At 29.9% G+C, this 11,559-nt stretch overlaps 1 protein-coding gene across 1 annotated transcript; it reads left to right on the forward strand.

The window, feature by feature from the left end:
* Positions 1–243: 243 nt before the first annotated feature.
* On the forward strand, positions 244–1,788 carry LOC118648338. Its single transcript, XM_036294672.1, has 3 exons — positions 244–250; positions 566–649; positions 736–1,788. The coding sequence occupies exon 3, from the start codon at positions 753–755 to the stop codon at positions 1,293–1,295; it is 543 nt and encodes a 180-aa protein (XP_036150565.1). The 5' UTR covers positions 244–250; positions 566–649; positions 736–752; the 3' UTR covers positions 1,296–1,788.
* The last annotated feature ends 9,771 nt before the right edge of the window (positions 1,789–11,559 follow it).

Consider the following 11,559-nt stretch of genomic DNA (forward strand, 5'->3'; position numbering starts at 1 on the left):
CAAGACGGTGATTGGCCAGGTTTGCTTGAGTCTGCTCCGAGTAGACCCAGATCGGACAAAACAAACAGGCCGTTCGTGTTGAACAAATGTACAGATAAAACTTTTGAAATGATTCGCTTTTGATTTTCAATCGACTGTGCCAAGTATATTATTAGTGACAAATAATAACATGTCTGATAAAAGAAAAAAAGATTCCCCCTTTTTTACAAGAGGAAAATATAAAACTTACATCAAGGATAAAAACCTTCAGGTAATTAAATTACAGTTTTATAAATATCTATATAAATTGAAAAAGATTTTCTTATTTATTGATGCTTGCATGGACAAATAGCTGATCTATATAAATTGAAAAAGATTTTCTTATTCATTAATGCTTGCATGGACAAATAGCTGATCAAATATTTGCTATATACGAATAGCTGATCAAATATCTGTTATATACAAACATTATGTTACTAAATATTTTAAACTTGTAATCATAATTAAGTTACTATTGCCAAATAGTTTTTATTTTGTTTTTTAAATATAAATTATTCCTAATATATATTTGTTCTCTTGATACCAGTAAGGACCCTCTCAAGGTGGAAACAAAAAGAAAATAACATTTCTTATGTTGATTTAGATGCAACGGAAAACAAAAATGTTCAAGGTATACATAATAAATATAAATAAATATAGATAAAAACATATTATAAAAATATTTAAATAATGATAATTGATTTAATTTTACCCCAGATACATTCAATAGCAATATGAACTCGTATGCATCAGATCAATACAACGATAACGAGCCAACTGCTAGTAAAATCAGTGATCCATCAGATAGCAATGAATCAAAATTTTACGATGCTCGAAATGATAGAATAAATGATGATGACAATTATGCAGCGAAAGAAAATGAAATTGACTCCGACGATGATGAACAACAAGACAATCAAAGTATGCTATTATACGAAAAAAGTACTAAAAGCACTGATAAAAGTGTTTTATTACTCTTGCAATTATTTCTCGACAACAAAATGATAAAAACATGCTTAAAAAATACGCTCAAAGTAATTTGCGACTTGTTACCGACACCTAATAATATGCCGAGAACAGTATTTAAACTATTTCAATACGTAGAAAGTCAAGCCCCTGTACGTGACGTCATCAAACATTTTTATTGCAAATCGTGTCATTTTTATTATGGCGATAAAAATAAATCGGTCCGCGAGTGTCAAGTATGTTCATCAACTGAACATAATGGTATTTTTTACAAGTTGGATATAATCGATCAACTGAAGTATTTATTTTAGCATGCACATCTCAGTAAATTGATTAAGCCACCGCCCGAGTGGAAATTGATCTAGCCGTTTTATTTTACAGCTAGTGATTGTATCACGCAGGCTAGATATATTATCTGACCATTAACTAGCTCAGTATTAGCTATAATTAACGCATAATTTTTTGCTAGCTAGTACTTTTCTAGCCCCTGCATTGTAAATATTGAAATATAATGGCGCTGGAAACTTTAAAAAAATTAGCTAGCCGCTATCTAGCCCTTGCATTGTAAATATTGAAATATAATGGCGCTAGAAAGTTATAAAAAATTAATTAGCCGCTATCTAGTCCTTGCATTATAATCAGAATCTTCGAATTCTCAAAGTCTCCTTGTAAGTCAACTGTTAGGCAGTCACTAGATATATTTTTTATGAAATAACCCAATCAGCAAGCAATATTTTATAAATGTTTTTTAAGTATTTATTTTTGATTATTTTCACATTATTAGCGTTTATTGTACAAATAATATTTATTTAATATTTATTAAACATTTATTTTATATAAATTATTTATTTTAAATAATTATTTAAAAAAAATTTTATAAAACGTTTATTTAACGTTTATTTAATATTTAAAAATTATTAATTTTTTATTAAAAATAATAGTTTAAGAAAATTATTTATCTAACGTTTATTTAATGTTTATTCAAAATTTATTTTAAATTTAAAAAAGTATTTAAAATAATATTAAAAAAATATTAATTTAATATTAATTTAATATTTATATTTTAATAATTAATTATTTAAAATAATGATTTAGAGCAAATATTTATATAATATTTAATTAATATTTATTTAATATTAATTTAACATTTTAATAAAACGTTTGAAATAATATTTACATAAGATTTATTTAATATTTATGTAATATTTATTTAAACCTTTAAAAAAATATTTTAAAAAATATTTTAAAAATGTTTATTTATTATTGATTTAATATTTATGTTACAATAATTAATTGTTTGAAATAATAATCTAGGATATATATTTATATAATATTTAATTAATATTTTTTAGAAATGACATCTATTATTTATTTTTTTACGAATATAGCAAAAATAGATCTTTTTATATTTTACATACTATTTCGCATATGTGAAAATCTGTAAAAAATTGTAATACTTTATATTTATATTTATTTATAAAAATATAAGTTAACTATACATGTTTTATCCTTCTGACAACATCTATTGAAATAATGTATACCAAATATGTAGGCATTAACATAAAGTATTCATGGATCATCACGAAGCATTAGGATGCGTACGATCTTCGAAGTCAAGCAACGTCGGGCATGGTTGACAGTTGGATGGGTGACCGTTTTTTCAGGCGCAGAAATTAAATATGTTCTAACAGGTACTGTGGTGGCTTGGGTGAAACATGTATAGTCTTCTTTCCTTTACAAAATTATCGTAGAAATTTATTAGATTGGTAAGGTTACATTAAATTTATCAAAATTATTAAATTATGCAATCAATTTTTTGCTTTTGTTGTAAATATGTTTAGTAAATATAAAAAAAATCATTTACCAAATGTTAAAAAAACATTTTCTTAAATTTTAAAACAAATATTTATTAAGGGTTAAAAAAATATTGTCCAAACATTTAAAAAAACATTTTTTTAATTCAAAAAAGGGAACTTATCTCATTATTTTTAACGTTTTTAGAAATGTCTTTTAAAATGTTTTTTAAATATTATAAAAAACATTTTTTAAATATTGTTTTGCTGATTGGGACCAAGAGTTCCAGGTTCGAGTCTCACCATAAGTGAATTTTTTCTAAGTACATTTTAAATGAAATTGTGATGGTTAACATTTTCAGGAATAGAAAGTATTGGCATTTACCTCTTCGGAAAAACAAAAAAAGGAATTGTTTTTAAAAAAACTGTCTAGCAATTGTATATAATCGCTGTCTAGCCCAGGCTAGATAGCAACTAGACAGTTGTTGCGTCTAGCGATTAACCAATTTATTTTGTATTACTGCTAGAAAAAATGAGCGTTACAATGTTATCTTGTAGCTAGATAGTTTTCTTAAGCTCGCTATGAGACAATTAATTTGTCGAGTAGCTAAAACTTCTAAGCGTTACATTTACCAGACAAGGGCTAGATAAGACACGCATTTGGCTAGATAATGACTGGACGCCGGCGAGTTTAAATTTCTACTCGGGCGGTGGCTATTAATTCCAATATTATAAGCGATGTAACTGATGGATCAGAATATATTCGAGTTAACTACTTGGAAAGGAAAGGAGGAAGAGGACCGTTTGATTTGACTCTAATTATGAATACAGATGGAATATTCCTTATGAAAAGTTCAAAAGCCAGCTTTTGGTCATTGATGTTCACAATCGCTGAATTACCACCATATATAAGGAACTCATTTATCGTGGTCTTTGGGCTATGGTACGATAGCTGCAAACCGACAATGAACACTTTTCTGCATCCCTTTAGCATAAAACTTCAAAAATGTTTTGAACACGGTGTTACTTGGATTCACCCAGAAAATAATGAAACATTTCTATCAAAAGTCGTTGCTCCAATAATAATAGCTGATGCTCCGGCTAGGGCACAAATTCTTAATTAAGTTAATTTTAATGGTCGCTACGGTTGTAACATTTGTGAAATCAAAAGTAAAAAGTTGAATAGCTTGCATAATTCAAAAAGGCGCATCCGTATATATATCCTTTCGAAGATATTTTACGTTTAAGAACAGATGCTAGAATGAAAAGTCAAGACAAAAAAGCTGTTGTTGAAGACAAAAGTATTCGTGGTATGAAAGGATTAACTATAAAGGATATTATGGCATATTTTCCTCTTGTAAATTTAGCGATATGCACTTTACCCGAATATATGCACTCAGTTCTCCTTGGGATTGTCAAACAATTAACAATTTTATTTTGCACTAAAAGTGAAAAATGGTCCTTGAAAAACTTTTTAAAAAAAATTGATTCCTTTTTATTGAATGTATGTCCTTCTAACAACATTAAACGATTACTCAGATCTTTAGCCAATCATTTAAAGTTTTACAAAGCCTCTGAATTTTATAACTGGTTATTGTATTACTCAGTTCCAGCCATGACTAATTTTTTACCAGAAAAATACTTTCAACACTGGATGCTTTTGGTCATCTCTGTATTTACGTTATTGCAAAAAGATATTAAACTATCAGAAATTGATGAAACTGAAATCTTGCTGCGATTATTTGTACGAGATATCGAGATTCTATATGGCGATAAGCAATTAACGTACAATGCACATCAACTTTTACACCTCGGATTGTGCGTGAGACGTTGGGGTCCTTTATGGGCGACTTCAGCTTTTGCATTCGAAAATTTTAATGGTTTTCTTGCAAGTATTGTTCATGGTACAAACAATGTAGTTCAAGAAGTAATAAATAATTTAGCAATTGCTCAAGGAATGAAAGTTTTGCAAAATAAAGTTGACAATAAATAAAAAATGCTACTTTATCTGATGAAGTAATTGGTAAATGTATGCGCGTGATGCTCAGTGAAACTGAGTGTAAATTATTGAAAAATTATATCAATATTTTTGAGCTACAGACATTTGTTAAAGTTAAAATTTTTAATGAAATCTTTACTTCAGAAATGTATAACTTACAAACCAAAAGAAATAATTACAATGTAAAAGTTAATTTCAAAGATAAATCAAGATTTTTATATTATATTATATTATATAACAGTAGGCTACTAAACAAATGATATTATAAATAATTACTAGAATTTGCCAACTAATAAAATGGAGATAATATGGGTGGCCACATTATCCGCACTGACCATATTACCCCACCTCCTCTATTAAATAATTTTATTTATGTAAAACAATTTTTTACTTTAAAAGTTTTCAATAATAAACTACTAAATTGTTACTACTAAATTAGTTCATTTCATCAAAATGTACCTCCATCATTTAATTCCTGATCTATTAAAACCGAAAAAATTGTTATAACGGCTTCTGAAATGTATTATTTAATCAATAATTTGTCATTAATGATTAGTGATTTTATACCAGAAAACAACATAATTTCGAAATTATTTTTGTTTAAAAAAAAAAGATAGTAAATATCTCATGTTCACGTTTTCTTACCTCTGAATGTATTGATTTATTTTGTTACGTCCGGGGGACTTCACATTTTATAGCCCGAAAACTCTGCGCCACGTGAGAGTGTCCGGTTTTCATAATCAGAAAGAGTCTATTTATCTATTACAGATTGGCTGCCGGTTAGCTGTCACCCTGTATATATGCATATACATATATAATTTTAATTGTATTAATGTTATTTGTTGTGTTTATATTGTGTTTTACTAATATTGTTATTAAAATTTATACATATGTGCATTAACAAATATAATTGCCGTATACATGTATATTTAATATAAATATTAATAATGTTACATACATCTACATATGTTTATAATTAAAAAATGAATAATGTATATTAAATAAATCAATTTAAATAAAATTATGTAAGGAACAAACTATCACTTGATTTTTACAAAAAGAAGATAAATTCTACCAAAATATAACCAAAATATATTTTTACCTTATAAAAGTAAAAAAAAAACGTCAAGTACATACACATTCAAAAATCAGTACAAGATCAATGAAATTAATCAAATATATTTAAAAAACTTCGAAAAATCCTCCGAAGAATAAAAATTTATTCAAAAATTATTTAAGAAATGAAAATGTTTACCAATTATAAATATTGAAACAAAAACTTAACATGTTCGAGTAGCATTAATTATATTCTTGTATACTTATCAATATCAATAACATAATATTTATATCTTCTTTTTTCTTATCTTATTTTAATCCTGATCCTTATCTTGTTTCCCGTTTCTTTCTCTCTTTCTCTCTTTTTTTCGTACCACACAATTTTTTTTTCTTAATTTTATATTCTCAACTGCGAGGTTATTTAATTCGCCATACAATATTTTTAGCAGTAATGCCTGTAATTGTCAACTATATATTTAAACTTATTATAATAAAAACTTAATTAATATACATACATTTACATAACAATATATCAATTTTTTAATCAATACAAATAAAAAAAATTATAATTATATTTAATGTATTGGCAAAAAAAATAATTAAAATAATTAAGAATTACTTGATAAATACGTGTTTCTGTCGTGGCGTCCAACGTCTCTTCCTTACCCTTCTAACAGCGATGGTGATACAAAAATGGTTATATCATAATATTATTATATTAAATTAAATATGTCATAATATATTGTATTAAATTTCAACTTACTTTGTTAAGCATCAGTTAAACGTATCTGCAATTCAAAACAAATACTCTCTGCTATTTTATAATCTTCCAGTCTAAGTAATTTTTTCCCGGTATTTTTCTTGCTTCTTTTTGTGTCTTTCCGTCTCTCGTTAAACAGTCAAACTGTCAAAAACTGTCAACTATATAAACTGTCAAACTTCACACACGAACGAAGCGAGTCAAGCGCGAGACAGCCAATCGCGATCGGAATAAAAAGGCAACAATGCAATCGCGATTAGCAGGCAACTTTAGGGTTACATGGCTATTTTATAAGAGGAAAAAAAGGATAATATTGATGTGAGCTTTCGATTGCGACCAGTCAGATTAAAATTGGTACACTCAATTCTAAGTCAATTCTGAGATCTCGAGATCTCTTGCGCGAGAAAGCTCACTTGAATTATTTTTCACAGATTCACATGTACACGCCCGCACGACGCTCTATCGTATACACAATGTAGAGGCTTGTGGCGCTCGTACACGTCTGATTGGCGCGCACGCAACTACCGAAATGTGCGCACGCATATATTTTTTTGGACTTCAAAGTATCGATCATGTAATTTTTCTCCTAGAGTGGAAACATGAAAAGTGAAAAATTTCAAGTTACTGTCCCTTTCTATTCAACACTAATAGAAAGAGATAGCTACATGAAACTTTTCACTTCTCACGTTTCTGCCTTAAGGAAAAAGTTACATGATTGCTGCTCTGAACAGAGATCATAATTTATCGGATATATTTTAATCGGATGTAGTACATTATAGATCGGATATTTAGCTTGATTGAAAATACTTTGTTTTTATCCGATCAAGTACAACGTCCGATTATATTGTATATGAATTTAAACTGATAAATAAATCGCACCTCATTATCCGTTCATATTTTATCGAGAAGTATGTTTCATCGGATAAAGACATCTTTTATTTCATCGAATAGCCCTAAATTTATTCAAAATCAACCGGATAAAGTGTTTAAACGGTTTTTTCCGATTAAAACTGCTGGATATTTTTTTCAGTGTGTGTGTGTGTAAAAACTTTGTTCGTAGATTGCAAACTGATGGCTTATGCATCAGACAATATTATATACGACGCGTTACGAAATGAATAAGTGAAAAAATTTATAAATAATTATTCTAACTTATTTTCTCTCTTCCCTATTCCTTTGCGGTATAATGGCGTATGCAGAACTAGATAGGAAGACATAGATAAGGTGAGATGGGTGGGAACATATACGTGATTGGGAGACTATGAAAGAGGGAACGCAACGGAAAGAGAAAGAGCCGGTATGATGAGACTGTATGGGCGTACAGTTGGAGATATCGCGTATGGGTGAGAGAGATAGATTTGCAATAGAGGGAGAGCGCGAGCACCGCGACGATAGCTGCGGTGGCCACAGCGGGCGTGGTCTGGCGATGGCGACGGGCGGCGGCGAGCGCGGATTCTCCCTCTCCCGCTCCCCTCACCTTCAAATACTCCCCCCCCCCCCCGAACACCCGCACCACTCATGGAGCACGCGATTCAAAATGCACATAGTATCCACTATTATAGTTGCGTAAAAAATTTAGCAATAGTTGTCAGATTTGCAGAAAATTTATTGCAAAGAGCAATTTAATGTATTATGTTGCAAAATAATTCAGGTGCAATATTGCTGCAATATTGCATTGAATTGCAAAATGTTGCAATGTTGCAGCAATGTTGCTGCAAACTTCGGTGCTATATGGGTTGTTTTATTAATCCTATAGTTTCGACAAAGGGAAAAGACGCTAGGATATTATTGAGGACGTTGTCACACGTTCGAAAAGATGGCAGCGTCGGTAGCGTGGGTGATAGCGTCACCACGCGTTTGGAAAAGATGGCGGCGTTAGTGGCGTCGCTGACGGTATGATTGCGCGTCCGGAGAAAATGATGGCACGGATAGCGTGGATCAAAGCGTCATCACGTGTCGTGAACGAGACCACTTTTACTAATGATCAATTACGAGAAAAATGGAATTAGCTTGTACGTCGCTGTGAAATGGGTTAAGATGAGATTATTAATTTGCGAGCAGTAGCTTTATGATCGGGAATTTCAAAGGATTATACTCGTTGAAACATGGCTAGAGCGAGGCGCCGCAGTTAATTTGTTGTTAGCGTTGTTAATTAATAATTGAGATGGTCCTACCTTTAGATGAACTTCTCCCTTGCTGGTCAACATGCTTTGATCGTCCTTCGTGAATGCTTTGGGCTGTGCTCCTCTAGTTGCGAAAATACTGTGATCGGCGTGAATGCGAGAATAGTTTTTGAGAATCACTCACTTTAATAATTGTTAAACACTACGCGTATATTTAAACATTAATAAGAAATACAAATAGCTTGTTACGTTACAAAGAATTAGTTGCTTATTCAGTACTTTTGATTACACAATGAAATGGTAGAACTTATAGATTGACTCTTCTAAGAGAGGTGAACGGCACGCTAACGCGGAGAGAGACTAAGACAAGTCAGAGTTAGGAATACATATAGTAGAGCTGCATGACAAAAATTCCAGTTCAGATGCTTTCGTCAGCAAATCTACCTGCACCACCTGCATGCAACGCCCGTGGAGGGAACCCCCACTCCTCGAACAGCGTCAAGCGGCGGGAGCATCTGCCGTCTCCTTTGCTCCTAGCTCCGTCGCTTTTTCACTCGAACCGTCTTTTCTTATCTCGAGCTGTTCTCGACTCTCCTTTTCTCTCACAGCTATAGCCGTATGATTTTGGATCTTAGAATTGTCTTGGCGATACGACGCGCCACGTAATAATAAATGGAACATTTTCCGGCAAGCTTTTTATGAATTTATACAATTATTATACATATACACGATTTTTTACAAGTATGAAGTAAATATAAAAATTAAAATTTGTAAATGTATGGATTCACTCTTCACTGTAAAAAATCTATGTGAAATTTCACCAATAATAGGTGTAAAAATGAAAAGTTCAAATCAAAATATGTAAAAATTCATGTAAAGTTACAAAAATTGTTACAATTTTACAATATTTTTAAAATTATACACAAATTATGTAAATTTGTCTTATATTCCCAGGCAGCAAGGTCACGTCCACTGGACGTCAATAATTCGTCATTTAAGGTCGCGGACGTCATGTTACCAAATTAAGACGTAATAGTAACGTCATTTTTTGACCTATTAATTACGTCAGTCATTTATCCATCCTACAACGTATTTTCGACGTCATATTTTTGACTAATTAATAACGTCAGTTAATTGATATTTTATAAATATTTTATAAATATTGCGTGCTGTCTAGAGTATAATTTAGCTTTATTAAAAGAACAGAGCAAAATTTTTATAAGTTTTTCCACATGTAATTTCGCATATGTAAAAATCAGAAAAAAAACTGTAAATTTATATTTATTTATAAAAATATTAGTTAACTACAAGTTTCATGTTTCTGACTATTGAACTGATTTATAACAAATATGTATTCATGAGCATCAAGTGTTTATGGATCATCACGAGGTGCCAGGTTGCGTACGATCTTCGAAGTCAAGCAACGTCGACGGCGGTTCAGAGTTGGATGGGTGACCGCGGAAGTTAGGCAATCCCAGATGTGGCTATGGTGTGGTGAGTAACGATGCTTGTTGAGAAACAACATAAATTTTTTTTTTTACATTATAATTATGTTATTTCAATATTTTCACAATGCAAGTACTGCATATATAAAACATATACCCGAAATATTTTCTAAAACGTCAAAATAACGGCGACTTTTACTACCTGGGATAGTCATAAAAATGACGTTAAAATGTCGTCTTTATTGTGACGTCAACGGTCTGTGACATTAAACCGTCATTTTAATGTCATTAAGACGTCAATTAGTGACGTCTGCTTCGTCATAAAATGACCAAAAAATGACGTCAATTAGACGACACCTTGCTACCTGGATTTTGACTATTGCAAAAAATTTTAAAGCAACATATATTGCGTGTAAATAATTGAAACATATTTATCCTTAAATTACAAGAACTAATTAAAATAAAATTAAAATTAAAATTATTCATAAACTGTAATTAGAATAAAAATACAAACAAAATAAAAATAATAAAAAATTTTAAAAATGTTCAAAATTAATATTTAGCTGGCGTGTAAAATCTCAATAAAATAAAAAAATGTAAACATTTTCAAAATGGTCATAATGTTAAAAGTTTCTTAAATTTTGATATTTTCAGAAAATTTGTAAAATGTGTAAATTTGTAAAGCTTTCAAGAAATATTGAACTTTGTTAATTTTAACATTTTTTTACATTTCACAATCTTTTAATTTTATATACTTATAAAATAATCTAAGTTTAAAGAAATTAATATTTTTCACATTTTTAATAATTAACTTTATAATTTTTTGAAATTATTTCGTTTATCTGTACTTACAATAAGAGAACGGTCGGGGCTGTTTCTCACCGATTTTGTTGGCTTTGGATATGTTGTAGAGCATTAAAAAAAAAAAACCCGTATTTTTTTTATCAGCTTATCTCAAGTTTTAAGGGTTGTTTAACCCCTAGAAAAAAAAACAAAAATAAAAATTTGACATTTTTTAAAGAATTAAATACATCATTGCAAAAAGTATAAAATACTATAAAACTTTTATATAAAACATTTTTTCATGTGTCTCATATTTTAGAAGATATTTGTTAAAAATGAAAAAATACGTTTTCTTATAGGCGTTAAAACAACCCCTAAACTTCGAGATAAGCCGATAAAAAAATACGGGTCTCTGAACTTTTTCGATGCTCTACAACATATCCAATGCCCATCAAAGTCGGTAAGGGATAGCCCCGACCGTTCCCTTGTTAGTTACGTACCTGTAAATAAGTATTATATTTATCATTATTTTGTATTTCTTTATCGTTTTTAACACAAAACAATATATATATTCAATATATGTATAATTTAATTCAATTTAATACATAGTAGAAAA

This window comes from Monomorium pharaonis, unplaced genomic scaffold (genome assembly GCF_013373865.1).
Source record: "Monomorium pharaonis isolate MP-MQ-018 unplaced genomic scaffold, ASM1337386v2 scaffold_383, whole genome shotgun sequence".
Lineage (NCBI taxonomy): Eukaryota > Metazoa > Arthropoda > Insecta > Hymenoptera > Formicidae > Monomorium > Monomorium pharaonis.

What these genes read in the sequence shown, in the direction of transcription:
- LOC118648338 (XM_036294672.1), top strand. Translation starts at nt 753, where the DNA reads ATGAACTCGTATGCATCAGATCAATACAACGATAACGAGCCAACTGCT.